The 14,699-nt window shown below is 51.8% G+C and overlaps 1 protein-coding gene across 1 annotated transcript in view; it reads right to left on the reverse strand.

The window, feature by feature from the left end:
* MED26 (mediator complex subunit 26) overlaps window positions 1–14,192 on the reverse strand; it is a 54,168-nt gene extending 39,976 nt beyond the window's left edge. The window contains exon 1 of the mRNA XM_059389313.1: window positions 13,834–14,192. Coding sequence (XP_059245296.1) covers window positions 13,834–13,905 — 72 coding nt within the window. The 5' untranslated portion in view covers window positions 13,906–14,192. The remainder of the gene's footprint in view (window positions 1–13,833) is intronic.
* Window positions 14,193–14,699: the final 507 nt, after the last annotated feature.

Below are 14,699 nucleotides of genomic sequence, written 5' to 3' on the forward strand. Positions count from 1 at the left end.
AAATTAAATAGAATTTAGAAGTCAGTTCCTTGGTCTTAACCAGCCACCTGTTAGTCACCACCCATGCATGGCTCAGAGCTACCACATGGGACAGCACAGACAGAGACCATCTCCATCAGCGAGCAGTTCTCTGGAAGGAAAGACCTCTGCAGGGATTCTCACACCCTTCTCCTCTCTGCAGGCTCTCCGTGTTGTCTCGTGATGAAAGCTAGCACTCCAAGGTCACTTATGCAGTGGCCAGGTGACTGGCTACGTCACCTGGCTTAGCCTTCCACTCCTCTATGAAATGGGATAATACCTAGCAGAGAGTGAGGGCACCTTAAGAGCTGCTGCTTTGGTTCTCCTATATCTATTAAGGCCGAAGATTAAAAAATAACCTTATGAACTCCATCTGCAGGCCTGTGGTCACTGATAGGATTATTCCCCCTTCTGTGCATGGCCTCCAGCAAGGACAACCTCCCTCCCTCTTTTGTTCACCTATCACACAGATAGCACTCATTCCTTCATGGTCACCTTGGTGACAACAGAAGCTGGGCACCATAGCAGGCACTGACATGCTCAGCCTCTTAGGACACCACCACCAGGTAATGGCTCCAACAGCCCCGAGCCACAAATAGAGAAACTGAGCCTCAGAAACAGGAAGTGATCTGCCCGAAGTCCAGACAGACAAAAGCAGGAGAAGGACCTGAAGGTGCTGCTCTCACAATGAAGCCCCTACAAGGGAAGTCATCCTGGGCGGGGCCTCACCCAACGAGGGAGGAGGCTAGTGCCCTCCTGCGGGCTGGACCTGAAGGGCTCACAACCCATAGAAGGGGCTGGACCAGTACAGCAACACCTAGGGCGCCCTCCCCCTTCCCCGGGTCCTGCCACTTGCCTCCAGAATCCCCACACTCCCCAGAACTATGGGACACACACAGGACAGGCTCGGTACCTGAGTGCTAACTATGCCACTAGGGTTCCCAGAGAACCCATGTACACAGGAGGACACCAGGAGTGAGATCTAAAGAAGGCCAAGAAGTCCTAACAGGAATGAAGAGTCTTCCAGGGAACCAGCCACCCCAACCCCAATACTCATGAGCTGAGCATCTGTCTTGTCGAGGCCCACCAAACCTAAACTCTTACCCTCAACCCTCCCCAAACAGGCACTGCTTGCGCTCATCTGTAGTTTGAAACCAGAGATGAACCCACTCTGTTTCATAAACTGGCCACTGACCTTAACAGAATGAAGAGGCTCACTATGCACTAGCAGAAGAACCAAGGTTGCTGGGGTGGGGGTGGGGGTGGGGGTGTGTGTAATACAGTCATGTCAGACAGGTTAAAAGTATGGGGATGATCAGACCAGGGCACCAGAACAGCCAGAATACAGGGCTCCTGTATAGCTGGCACTGGCCTTGCTGGGGGAGGCACCCTGAGCCCAGAGCCCAGAGAGGCAGGTAGGAAGTGAAGAGGGAGGGGGAAAAAGAGGAAGGGTGGACCATGCAGGTGTGGGTACACTAGCAGGTCAGGAGCTGACGGATGTGCACCGGAGCACAGCTGGAGCAGAGGAGAAGCGAAGACACCTGAGCCAGAGACCGGAGCATAAGGTGCTTGGCTGATTCTGTCTGGATTCTCTCTAGACTTGATTACAAGTAACAGAAAAGTCAGCTTTCAAAAGGACCTCAGCACCCAGAAAATAAGCCACTGGCTCACACAACTGAAAAATTCAGGCAGGGCTCACCTTGGGCTGGTCAGGCCATGATGTCTTAATCCTCCCTCAACTCTCTGGCCTGGTGTCACTCCTGGGCAGGTCGTCCCCAAGTGGGAGACCCTAGCAGCAACCCGCTCATATCCTCTCCCATTCATGTCTCCCCCCAATTCACGCCAGCAAAGTGCTAAAACATTCACAGGCTCTGAATGGGTCACAGGCCCATCCTCAAACCAACCACTGGCCAGGAAGATACAGCCCCGTGATTGGCTAGTTCCCAGTCATGAATCATCCAATCGGCATTGACCCGAGGGTAAGGACAGGAACTGGCAGCTTGGGGGTGGGGGGAGGGTGGGAGCTGCCCACTCCCAGTCCTGGGAACTGTGAGCTGCCATGTATGTCAATAACCGGGGCACATCAGGATTGGGACCACATCCCATTCTCATGAGCCTTCTGAAGCTGCGTATGTACATCCTCCTGAGAAAATGAAGGCTGAAAACCCGACCTCATCCAAGGCTGCAAGGTGAATAGCAGAATCAAGATTCCAGCTCGGTCATGTCTAATGACAAAGCCTCAGTTTTCCACCCAGAGAAAGACGGTCTTCTCCACCATATGCTATCTGAAGAACTCAGCCTTTATTCAGTCAGCCACACAGCCCCGAGAGAGAGGATGTGATGTCGGTTTGGGGACATTCACTCTTCAGCTGGTGTGGAGAGGAGAGCAGGAGGCAGACCTCCCTGGAGATCCCATATTGCAGGAAAGGAGCTGCCACAGGAGGGGGACCCCAGGACAGCTCTGAGGTCGCCTGCAGAGTGGTGGCACTGCCAACCACCACAGCACAGCATACCAAGGGCAAGAGGAAAGAAGGCGCCTCCCTTCTAGAATGGACTGCTTGCACATCCAGGACAACTGTCAGCTGCAGAGAGGGGATTCAGGTGCCCCTGGAAGCTGTGGCTCTAAGTGTATCTGGGAAAAGCCTTAGAAACAGACAGGGCCTTGGCAGTGCTAGGCAAAGCCAACGCACTCGGGGATAAGGAGGCAGTGTGGGCAGAGAGTTTGGAGAGAATGGAATGGCTAACACAGCGAGGTGCAAAGGGAATAGGGGACGATGGGCACCAATCCATGTCAGACATCAGACATCAGGCCTCATTCACTCATGCAGAGGTGCACTCAGCACCAACGCTATAGCAGGGAACTGGAGACAGCACGATGACCCAGGAAGACAGCCTGGAGGGACAAACACAAGCACACTCTTGTGCCCAGGGTCAGCTCATCTCACAAAGCAAATGATGCCACTTCCTATTTCCCAACTTGGGGAAGCCCACCCCACCATGTTCACTGCAATCCTAACCGGAGTGTCATCACCAGGGTGACAAGCAGGTGCCCACTCCCCTCTAAGTGGAGCTGACAGGCAATCCACCAGAAACCCTAAGGCAGCACCACCCCCACCCCAGACCAGTGTCCTTACCATTTCTGTCCTGCCATAGGGGAGAATGACGCAGGCTGGGGGCCCCTACTGTTTTTGTCCGAAGCACAGGCCCTGCTTCTACATGCTCCTCCCTGACTTCCTGTGGACACTACCATTTTCTTTCTTTCTTTTTTTTAAGATTTTATTTATTTACTTGACAGAGATCACAAGTAGGCAGAAAAGCAGGCGGGGGTGGAAGGGAAGCAAGTCCCCCCCACCCCAAGTAGAGAGCCCGATGCGGGACTCAATCCCAGGACCCCGGGACCATGACCCAAGTGGAAAGCAGAGGCTTTAACCCACTGAGCCACCCACCAGGCGCCCCAACACTACCATTTTCTTATAAGGGCTCCTTCACCCCCATGCAAAACCAGAGTTATTCTGCACTTTTCAAACTGGAAACAAGAGAGTGAATCCCCTCTTCTTCAATGGCCTACCTGTCAAGAGGTCGCACTTGACCTGCTGCATTTCCCACCACATAGAAGATGTCTGTACATAAGACAGACAGACAGACACACATGCCCCATTCTGATTCAGTGATGGGGTGAGAGAAGTTACAAGCAAAGGCAGGACAAGCTCACACAACACCTGGAAAGGTGCTATTTCTGCCCTTTGGCAAGAAGTTAAGTTCCTGCATTCAGTGGCAGCACTGCCTTGTCACCAACCTTCAAACTGAATTGTAAATGCTTGAGAAGCTCCTCTAAAATAGAAGTGAAAGTGAAATACCCATTCGCAAACCTTTCCTCCTTTGAGCATGCCTAAAACCTAACATGTGGCCCACTTCTACTGCTGCTAGGCTACCAGCATCCAGCAAGGGGGGTGCAGACATCATCAACTTCAGGAGCTTGCTGAGAGCCACCCCTACCCCAACAGACAAAGAGAATGAAAAATGGAGAAGGCTGTGAAAGATCATCTGACCCCACCCTTCTCAGTTAACCTAAGGGGAAGAAAAGCCAGGCCCGGAAGTGCAGGTACCAGTTTCCGGTTACCCAGGCTAACCAAGGGCAAGAGGAAATGGGCAGGATGATCAGCTTTCAACAGACCATCCAGTGTCCATCCATGCCTCTGAGCCAAGGGGAAAGAAGTCCGGAGAACTCAGCTCTCACCTAGTCAAAGGGATCGCTTTACGGGGACAGGAGGCCTGTGTGAGTCTGGGCCTCTGGGACTGCACCACCTCCCCCTGGCTGCGCTGGACGCAGCACCAGGAGAAATGATGGGGACAGGGGAACAAGCAGCACTGTGGCAGGCTCTCCTAGACTTCCAAAGTACTCCTCAGCCTAGCATAGGGTCAGAAGCTGCACCCCAGCATAGGCACTAACACAAGGTAACAGCAAAGTACCCAAGTGTGACTACAGGCAACTCAGAGTTTGCAGGTTCAACCAGGAGTGGGTACTCAGAACCTCGTGCTGTGACCTCATAATATCCAAATCACTCCTTCGCTTACTTCAGACCTTACATTTCAGTGACTCACATTTCTGTGCCTGGACCCAAGTCTCCCAGGCCAGTACCACGGCCAACTATTTGATGGTATTATCACATCAAAGAGACGATTGGGGTGCCTGGGTGGCTAGTGGGTCAAGCCTCTGCCTTCAGCTCAGGTCATGATTCCAGGGTCCTGGGATCGAGCCCCGCATCCGGCTCTCTGCTCAGCAGGGAGCCTGCTTCCTCCTCTCTCTCTGCCTGCCTCTCTGCCTACTTGGGATCTCTGTACGTCAAATAAATAAATAAAAATCTTTAAAAAAAAAAAAAAAGAGAGAGAGAGAGAGAGATGATTAAACTGCACGCATTCAGGGAACATTGTCAGCCTGTTTCCCACCCCTTAATCCCTCCCACCAACAGGACCCTGATGCTTCCTGGAGGCCTCCCCTCTATTCTGGGATGGTCTGGATGAAGTAACACCATGCCCAGAGTTAGGGGTGCACCAATTAACACTAATTCCATCAAAGCCCAGAAAAAGCATCAACGAAATGTCTGCTGAAACTTCTGGGAAAGCATCACCTTCTCTTCCTTCTTCTGGATGATGGTCAAAGAAGGTGAAACCCCACTGTGTGAAGGAAACATGACAAAAGAGATAGAGCGAAACCAGGTCCTCACCTGAGAACAGACTCACTTCCGAGCCTCTGAGCGGCACAAGGCAACCAGCGCTTCTGCACTTACGTTCCTGTCACGAGCACAGCGCGACCCTCCCCAGGGGCGGCTTGGCCAAAAGAAGTAGTAAAAGCAGAAGACGAGTGCTCTGCTGGCATCTATCCAGCTGAACACTTGAAGGAAATAATGTGAAACAACTGGAGGAAAGAGGGCAAACTGTTCCTATTTTATAACCTACACATCAGTGTTGCTCCTCCACAGACAGCACTAAAAGGCCGGCTTGCCAACCGCGCGCATGGCACAGCTGCAAGATGCACAGGGTAAATAAAGTTGGAAAGTGTCTACCTGAAGTGGTTTCCAAAAGGGCTGGCCTTAAGAGGAGGGCAGTTCGCTACCCTGGGGATCACCTGGAGAAACAGAACGTGGCCACAGTCCCCATACCCCAACCTGAGCTGACCCAGGGTCCTCATGGCAAGAGGGGTCAAGAGAGCTAATGGAACGGAAGAGGGTGTGGGGGGGACAAGAAGAACCCAGACGCCATCTGTGCAAAAAGAGCTACAGCCAGCTTGGCCAGAACCAAGTGTGACCAGAGGTGTGGGTAGGGGATGGAGCCGAAGTTATGTATAAGTATGGGCAGGGCACTGGGGCTACTAGAGCCTGGGAGAGGGCTGCGCTCTCGGTGTGAGCCATGGTCACATACACGTGAGTCTTCCATGAGAGGACCACAGAACCACCCTCTACCACCACCACCGCCACAGAGTCAAGGCCAGCCACAGCCAGCCACCTATGAAATCATTCTGCTCACTGTGGACAGGTGATCATGATCTCCACAGCAGTCAAGCTGACCCATCACAGGGTACGACCTGGAAGAAGCATCACCCACTTCCTGGCCCCGATGAAACCCAGGGAAGGGGGTGTCCAGAAAGGGTCTGGTTTGTCATGAGACTTTTTAAAAGAGTCCCAAGGTAGCAGTTGAACAGGATCTCCAGGGTCCACAGACAGGCAGGAATTGAAGATTAACAGTCATCTTTTCTGTCAGAGGTGAAAAATGCCAGCCAAGAGACAGGAAGGAAAAAAACGCCTCATACCTTTTCCTCAGCCAGTTCAAGAGACAGCACAAAGCATTTCAGGTACAACTTTTCTCCCAGCCTGACATAAAAACATACCATAGACAAATCCAGCATGAGGATCCACACTCGGGTAGGAAAGTGGAATGCCTACCTTGTACCGACTATGCTCTCTCAGGTGCCAGAGGCGGCAGCAGCAGGTGGGTGAGGCCTGGTGGGGGGTAGGGAGAGAAGGATTCCCAACTCCAGTGTGATCCCTTCTAGCTGTGTGTCTACTGGGCCTCAGTCTATGCACCAGTAGTACCTCCCTCCCTGTGCTGCTATACAGAGTGAATGTTTTCAATTCGTGAAAAGTGCTGGAAAGTACTGTCCCCTAGTACCTGCTCGGTAAGTCTTGCTCCCAAGACCAGCCCTTCTCACAGGAAGATCAACAAGCTTCTAAGCACCAGCTCACTATGGAAGTCATAGAAACATGGGGATTATCTCAGGCTCCACTACCAAGGAGCCTGCAATCCCAGGAAAACATAATCAACAAGACCTATTATCAGCAGGAATGTAGGGTTTTTAAGTTATGTAGAGTGCCTGAGGGCAACTGTCTGGGATGAAAGCGGGAACGTTTTCTGGAAAAGGAGAGCGGAAAGAATGACAGAAGGCCACACATGTGAGCCACCGAGGGTCCCATCCCAGGTGCCACGCACAAGAAAGGTTGGCTTACAGATTTAAGTAGATGCTGCTCTGATGATAAGACACAACTTCACTTCAAAGCATGACTAGATTAAGAGTAGCTTCTTTCCTTGAATTTTCTCATAAAGCAGCTATTGGAAATACATCTGCCATTATGTGGAAACTGCGTATTTCTGATCATAGGAATGGATCCTGACAGGCAAAAAGGTAGGAGCCACGAGGCTAGAAGATATCAAAGGGAGAAAGGTTGTGGGAACTGCGAAGGAAATAGAAACACGAAAACTTAACATTTAAAAACACTGTATTTACGAGGTTAAACCTCAGAAGACACAGCAGTCCAAATTCCCTGCTGGGCACGGCTTAAGTGGGAGGCAGGAGATTGTCATTAAACCCACCACCTCTGAGCCAGGTATAGGCCCATAGGGTCCTCTGCAACACCGGAGAGGTCACTAATCTCTACCCTCCCCTAAAATGAAGACAGAGCATCTACGTGTAGGACTAGCTCAGAGAGCAAACCAGGAAGCAAGGTGTTCCACGCGGTACCTGGCACGCAGCAGGTACTCTGCAGGCTGCGGCTGTCCACTCTGCAGCCTCCAGTGGATGGACAAGGGAAACCTCACTGCAGTCCCAGGAGTGTTCAAAGGCTTTCAGCCCCACCTGCCTGGCAGTGGCACATACCTGATGTGACCCTTCTCCTTTTTTAGTGGCCTCTCACACAATCACAGAACATAATCTCCAGGAACTCTTGGGTAGAAGTCTGGGGGTCCAGATGGAAGGCCCAGGCATGTCTGCACAGCCACCTGGCACAGTGGTTCCGGACTGTCGCAAGCCAGCTCTGACAATAATCAAGGGTCCCCCAAGGGCAGCTGGGCCTGTCTCCCAGGACCTCCTGCCTTCCCCTTCTAGGTTTGCCTCAGAAAGCCAGACAAAGCAAACCAAACCCCAAGGTACAACAGCTCTTCAAATACTTGAAGGCAGACCCCAGGCCCTTCACAGAGCCTGACACTTGCCCCTTTCCCATTCCACTGCTGAGAAGGCAAACTGTTGAGGATCTGCCAGCCATCCCTCCAAATTCTGTTTCCCTCAGGTCAGAGACAAACCAAGAATAGACTTCCTGTATCTGACTCTAAAAGTTTTCATTCTGAAAACTCAAATTATGATGTGTTCTAGAAGTCATTTCATACTCTTCAAAACTCTGAACTACCTCTGAATAAGACACACGAAGAACTGTCCCATTTGGACTGAAGAGCTGTAGCCCTCTAAGACCACCTCAGCACCCCCCCAAGTCCCACCTCACCTCAGACTGCCCATGTGCACATTCTCTTCCTGTTCCAGGTCCCTCTGGGTCAGGGGCTGGGCATCTCCAGGTTCAACCCCCCCACACCCAATAGCATAAGCAATTGCTAGAAATGTTTATTCAACTGCTGAGCCACCTTTTTCAGTTTTACCGTATTTCTCTATAAAGAGTGTGTACCAGTTGGTGACTAAGATGTTAGTGTACGGCCTCCCCAGACCTAGAATTTAGAGACGACTTTTAAGCATCACATGCAGAATACTGGTATGTCTTCCTCCCGCAGGAAATTCCTTCCAGTTCACGGACTTACCGCGTCGATGCTTGCTCAGTTCTACATGTGTGCCCTGACAGTCAACAGGAGGAGCTTCAGATGGGGGCTCCAAGTGGCCAGGCTGAAAATGCACGGCCTATGCAGTCACTCACCAAGCCACAAAGTCAGTCACCCATTCCAACAGCCAGCTGAGGGGTCCCAAAGGGACCAAACAGACTCAAGACAGCACAGGGCAGGGGGCGAGGGTGGGGGAAGGCACAACTTCTACAAACAGAGACAAAACCACAGCTTCAAGAAGACAATTCAGAGTGGGGGCTGGGCAGAGACCTGCCCATAGAACTGCCCATCCCTAGGAACTGAACTGAGTTCTGGTTCTGGCTAAACTGGAGCTCTGAGAAGACGCTTATACAGACACCAAAACTGAGGCACCTCTCCTTCACCTAACCCCAAGGCTTGCACCCTTGAGGTGCACGTCCTGCCACACACGGCAACATCCTGAGCCCAGGAGCCCAGGTGACCATGGAGCCTTTTCACATCTGTATCAAGACAAAGGCCCCTTCCCACAAGCTGATCTTGGGACAGTCCTCCAGGCCTCTGTGACTTCCAGCCAGGACAACATACTCTGATGACAACTAAAGTCACTTCTGAGGACCACCAGGAGACCTCTGCGGAGACAGACTGTAAAATCCAACTTCTTCTGAGGGACAGAGTGAGTCAGAACAAGGACTTACACCTGCTTCACAAGTCACACTTGTTACTTGCCTATCCCAAAGTCATAAAATGCCACACTGCTCTCTTCAGACACCCTGGCCACAAATAAAGAGCAAAGACAGAAATGTCATTGCACCTGGGCAACCAGAATGATGAGACAGCACCAACACATTTAGCTTTTATACCCCTACCGTGTTGGGGAGAATCAGAACCTACAGCCTTCCCTTTTACAATTTTGAGCAATCCTCCTTTCAGCAGGATCAACAGTGTTTCAAGTTAACATAAGTGCTATAACCTTGAAGCAAAAAACAAAACTGGCATGCAAGACTTATGAAAAGTTCCATTATCAGCTGGCAGTTGACACACCACGGTATGCTCTGGCCCAGGATTCCGTCCCTGCCAGAAACCTTTAGATGTTTCCAAAACAGGCTAATATCATCAACCTGTTAGATCTATCACAGGTAAATCTAAACCAATTTGTAATCTCATATAAACTTACATGGGACAGAAAAGGCTCCCCACATCTTTTTTTGCCAGCTCAAGAACAATACCCTCTCGGGCCTCTTCAGAAGTCATCTCTTCACCTTTGAGAGCAGTGTGGTGACATTAAGAATTAGAAACACTGTCAGTTAAACTACGGGTAAGTCCCCAACTTTAGGGCAGTCACCTCAAATGAAGTCAACAGAAACAAAAGCAGCTTGTCCTCTCCTGGTCACAGGAGGCCCCCACTAAACAGCACTGACTGTCACCATGCCATTGGCTTCCGCACCTGCAGGAAGGGGAGACCGGCTGCTCCCTCCACCTCCCTTACAGGGAAGCCGCAGGGAAGCAGAAGACCCTGCGGAAGTGCTGCAAAATCATATACAGTATGTATCTCTATGCCGAGTTCTGTTAGAATTTTGCTATTTTAAGAAGTTCACAGAATGCACCTTGCATTAAAAGAAAAAACTTTTAAAACAATTCATGTTAGAACATGTACCCTGGTTCACATTCTGGAAAGAGTTTTATGGGTGCATATACCAGTTCCCAGTCCCACTTTATAGACAAGGACCCTGCAGCCCAAAGAAGCTAGGTAACATCTTAAATCTTCAAATGCCCAGGTAGGAAAATTATCATTCCTTGTGTATCTCTCCGTAGAGGCCTCTTGGTCTATGACCACCTCCCACTGGCACCTGATGTCTTCGTAACTGTGAGAAAGAATGTAGTTTTTGAAGTTTCCTGCTGGAAATCCTGACCACTGGGAGGCCTTTCTTTACACAGACATCTTCCGCAAGTTCAAGTCCCTTCTTCCCCCTCAGTGCCTTCTCTGGCCTCTCTCTGGTCTGATTACAGAGATGCTCACCTGCTCTGAGCAAGGCCTGCCTTGTGCCATTATTCAACTCGTTATGAGGATGCAGTACCCACGCCACCGTCTGTCAGACCTATTCTCAGATGCCAGACTAACATCTGTATTCTTCACAGTTCTAGAGAGTTCTGAATTAGAATACTCCAAGACTGAACTTCAGCACCTATTAAAGTCACACGGGCTTCCTAGGCCAAAGGAAGATTCTAGGGTTCCATCATTTTAACCAGCACTTAGCACTCTAAAGCACCTAGCGCTTCTGCTCTAGAGTAAGAACAAACAAACCATGTTCCTGAAGCCCACATTCTGGTCAGGAAGACAACCCGAACTTTCATGAAATAGAGTGTCCAATAGAGATGAAAATCTAATCACCTGCTGAGGAAGACTGTGCTTGGGTGGACGGACTCCAACTTCTGAGCAGCAGGAAGACAAGGTCCTCAACTCTATCCACCAAGATTAAGCTGGGACAAAGGCACACACTGCGCTTCAGGGATTTCTAACACCTTGGTGGACACACGCCACAAGGAGAGTAAGGCTTAGATTGTTCTGAAAAAACTATTCGCTGCTTTTTAAAAAAGAGTGTAGAGGATTTACTTTATTACTGAGCTGGCAGAAATTATTAACTCAGAGCCTGTTGAAATTCAAATACCCTAGAGGCTAGAATTGTGAACAGAGACAACTTTCCTTTCAAGAACTCCTCTGTCAAGGAGATGGTCAATTTGTTACTTCACTAACTTCTCAGATACTTGTGGATATTAGGTCAGTTGCCTGACATTGATTTTTCAAGCAAAAGCTAAGTTTATTAACCATAATTGCATGCCCATAAAGGTAAGCATTACATGACACAATTCTCTGTCGCTTCTCTCAGAAGAGGTTTAATTTTAGTGTTGGCTCTTCAACACTGTCCCCATTTTTTTTTTCATGAGCATCTTAAATATGTGTCAACTAACTATCCCAAAGTGGAGTTCATAATTGGGCAAAGTAGAGAAAAGCAGCTGTGCACCAGCAATGCCTTCTTGGAGCTACCTTGCTCTCCCATGAGTCCAGGCCAATCCAGAGAACCTGCAGAATTAGGGCTGCACCATCTCTGCCGGTAGCCTATTCTGCCATAGCTCCAGTTTCTGTATGTGGTTTGCTCCAAGCCAGGCTCCTGTCAAAACGTTCTAACAATGCTCACGGATGGTCACTGGCAATGGCGGCATTTAAAGGAGGCACTTTTTTCATCCCTCATCTCAGAGACAGTTTCCCAATTCCATCCACCACCACACTTATATCAGAACTCCATGCACCCCCATTAGTGATGGAGTTCCTCAAAACAAACCATAAGAAATGTGAAGCCCAACCCATGGAAACCACCATGGGCTTCTACGAATGCAAAATATCTGCATACACTAAAACACAAAAACCTGAGATTTGTTTCCTTCTCCCTCTTCTGGCTAACCCCTCTCCCTCCTCTCCCTCCTCCCCCACCAGGAACCCTTTAGATTACAGCCTTACACAACACTGGAACCCCTGAGGTCACTGCTCCACCTAATCTACAACATCGTTACTGCCTGTCAAAGTGCCTCCTGATCCCAAAGCTCTCCTAGGTGGCATTAAGGATCAGTGCTAATAACTCAGCAACCTCTCAGATTCTCCCAAAGGCAAACAAGCACGTAGAATTCAAGAAATTATACTCTGGACAAAAGATGCGAAAGTCACCAGGTTCCATTTCTCACATCACTTGCTTTATCCTCTAACACTTCAATCTTCGGAACCACAGCAGCACCAGTTACTGCAAAAAATTCTGGAAGGTTTTATATAGCTTGTGCCTACTCCACCCCCAAAGTCATAACAAAAATGTATACAACATTTGTTAAAAACAATTACCATCAAGTTAATCTTAATGGGGCCTCAAGACTAGGGATAAGAGGATTACTTATGATACAAAAATCAGTGTTACAAAGACCATAACTCCTGAATTTCTACCAAAATTGTACAAGCCAATGTGAATTACTCCAAAAACACCAAGTTTAAAGCTTAGTGCTAAAAGTAATTAATTAGTCAAACTCACATATGGGAAAACAAAAACCCTACAGTGAGAGAAACCTGAGTTACCTGGCCCAAGACAGTTTTTCTTCGGTCCCCAACATATTAAAAAGTGATCTCAATGGCTACTTCCTGGTCTCCCAGCAAATGCAGGGGCTCACTTCATACCTGGATGCCACAACATCTTCCTATTGCTCAACCTGCTCCTGCCACAGGGGAAAATGACCCCTACTGCCAACAATCCCTTGGAGAAAATATGAGAACACTGTGAGTCTTCCCCTACACACACGAAGGGGGGCAGAGGAGATCCCTCTGCAAACAGTAGCCTCGGTGGAAGGCCATCTGAGAAAGCAACACTCTGGGGTTAACCCTGACCGTCTAGGTGACAAACCACCAAGCTGGGACCCTCGGGCAGGGGAAGGGATAGCCAAAGGAGAGCTCTTGAAGAAACTGGAGACAAAATAATCACCTCTAATTCACACCAAAAAGCGGGGCTCTGGCTTGATTAGAGACGCAATGGGCATTTAGGGCCAAAAAGGTAATAGCCCACCCTTCCCAAGATCATCTACGGTCAGCAGCGATCCCAAGAGGGATCCAGCAAAGGCATGTCCACTCGCAGAACCAAGGAGGGGGACTCTCCACGCGTCCTGGGCACCTGGCTAAGGGCAAAGTAACCTGGGGGGTTCCCTCTGAAACCGGAAAGGTGCTTCCAGCCGGGAGAAGAGGGGAGGAGAACTTCCCTGATCACCCAGAAGGCCAAGACACAGGCGGCACAGGCTCCCGAGTCATACCCCGGACACCAGTTGCTCCACAGCCTTTCTCCCTCCCCTCCCCCACGCCAGGAGGACTTCCAGGGGGTCGCGAGTCCCCGGGGAAGAGCAAAGCGGGTGAGCTCCGTCAGAAGCAACAAGGGTCGTAGAGCTGGAGCGAGAGAGAAGGGAAAGCTCTGGCCTCAGCTCCCGTCTGCTCCCTCCGCCCAGGCCGCACGGAAGCCTCGGCCTCACGTACCGAGCGCCGCCAGAGTGCCCGACCTGCCCCCGGCTCGGGCCCGTGGGGCGAGAGACCGAGATGGCAGCGGCCCTCGGTGGTAGGTGGGCGTCAGGCGGGTACCCTGAAGCCCGGCGGGCGAGGGACACTGGGGAGGGGGAGGGTCCCGGGCCCACGCGGCCTCCGTCCCGGCCCGCGCAGCGGGTACTTACGTTGCTCTGGGGGTCGATGGCCTGCAGCAGCCGGTCCCTGATCTGCTGCGGAGACGCCGGAGCCGCTGTCATTGCCTGGGCGAGGCGGGGGGGAGCGGCCGGGCCAGCGGGCGGGCGGGCTGAGGCGGGGGACGGGGGTCACTCACTCGCCGGCCTCCGGGAGCGGAGCCTCATGTTCCCCGCGGCGCCGGGGGAGGAGGGGGCGCGCGGGGTGGCGGAGAGGGGAGCCGGGGCTCGGGCCCGGGGCGCCACCGCCACCAGAGGAGGAGGAGGAGCCACCGGAGCCGCCGCCGCTGCTGCCGCCGCCTCGAGAACCAAACTCCAGTGAGCTGCCCCCGCGCGGAGCACTCTGGGTAACCCGCGCCGCACGCAGCGTCGGCGCCACGCTGAGGAGGTTGGGAGATGGGGCGGGCGGAGACGCCGGGCCTGGGCGGGGCCGCGCGCGAGCCCCGCCCTGTAGCTCCCACGCATGCGCGCGCAGGCGCGCTGGTCCGTCACCACGCTCCGCCCACCACCCGGCGGAGGGAGCCGTTGGGAGGCGGTTGGGCGGGGCAACGGCCGCTGCTACGAGTCCCCGCCCTCGGCTGGGCCATGGGGAACTGAGGTTTCCGACGGAAACGCGCGGTGCGCGCCGAGTCCTTGAACCTGGGCTCTCCAGGAGGCCGCCTCTGCGGGGGGAGTTGGGGGAGGAGCGGCGGAAGGACTCCTCATTGAAGAGGAAAGCCTTCCCCGTACGGACGGAGGTGACGGGAATCGCGGGCGGGAGAAGCTGCTAAGTTTTCCGAGCCGAGGGTTCTCAGCTCCTTGATCGCTGTTCCTGGGGGCGAGGGAGACAAGACCGCCCTGTGATAATGTGTGCGGAAGGG

The sequence above is a fragment of the Mustela nigripes genome, chromosome 2 (genome assembly GCF_022355385.1).
Source record: "Mustela nigripes isolate SB6536 chromosome 2, MUSNIG.SB6536, whole genome shotgun sequence".
Taxonomy (NCBI): Eukaryota; Metazoa; Chordata; class Mammalia; order Carnivora; family Mustelidae; genus Mustela; species Mustela nigripes.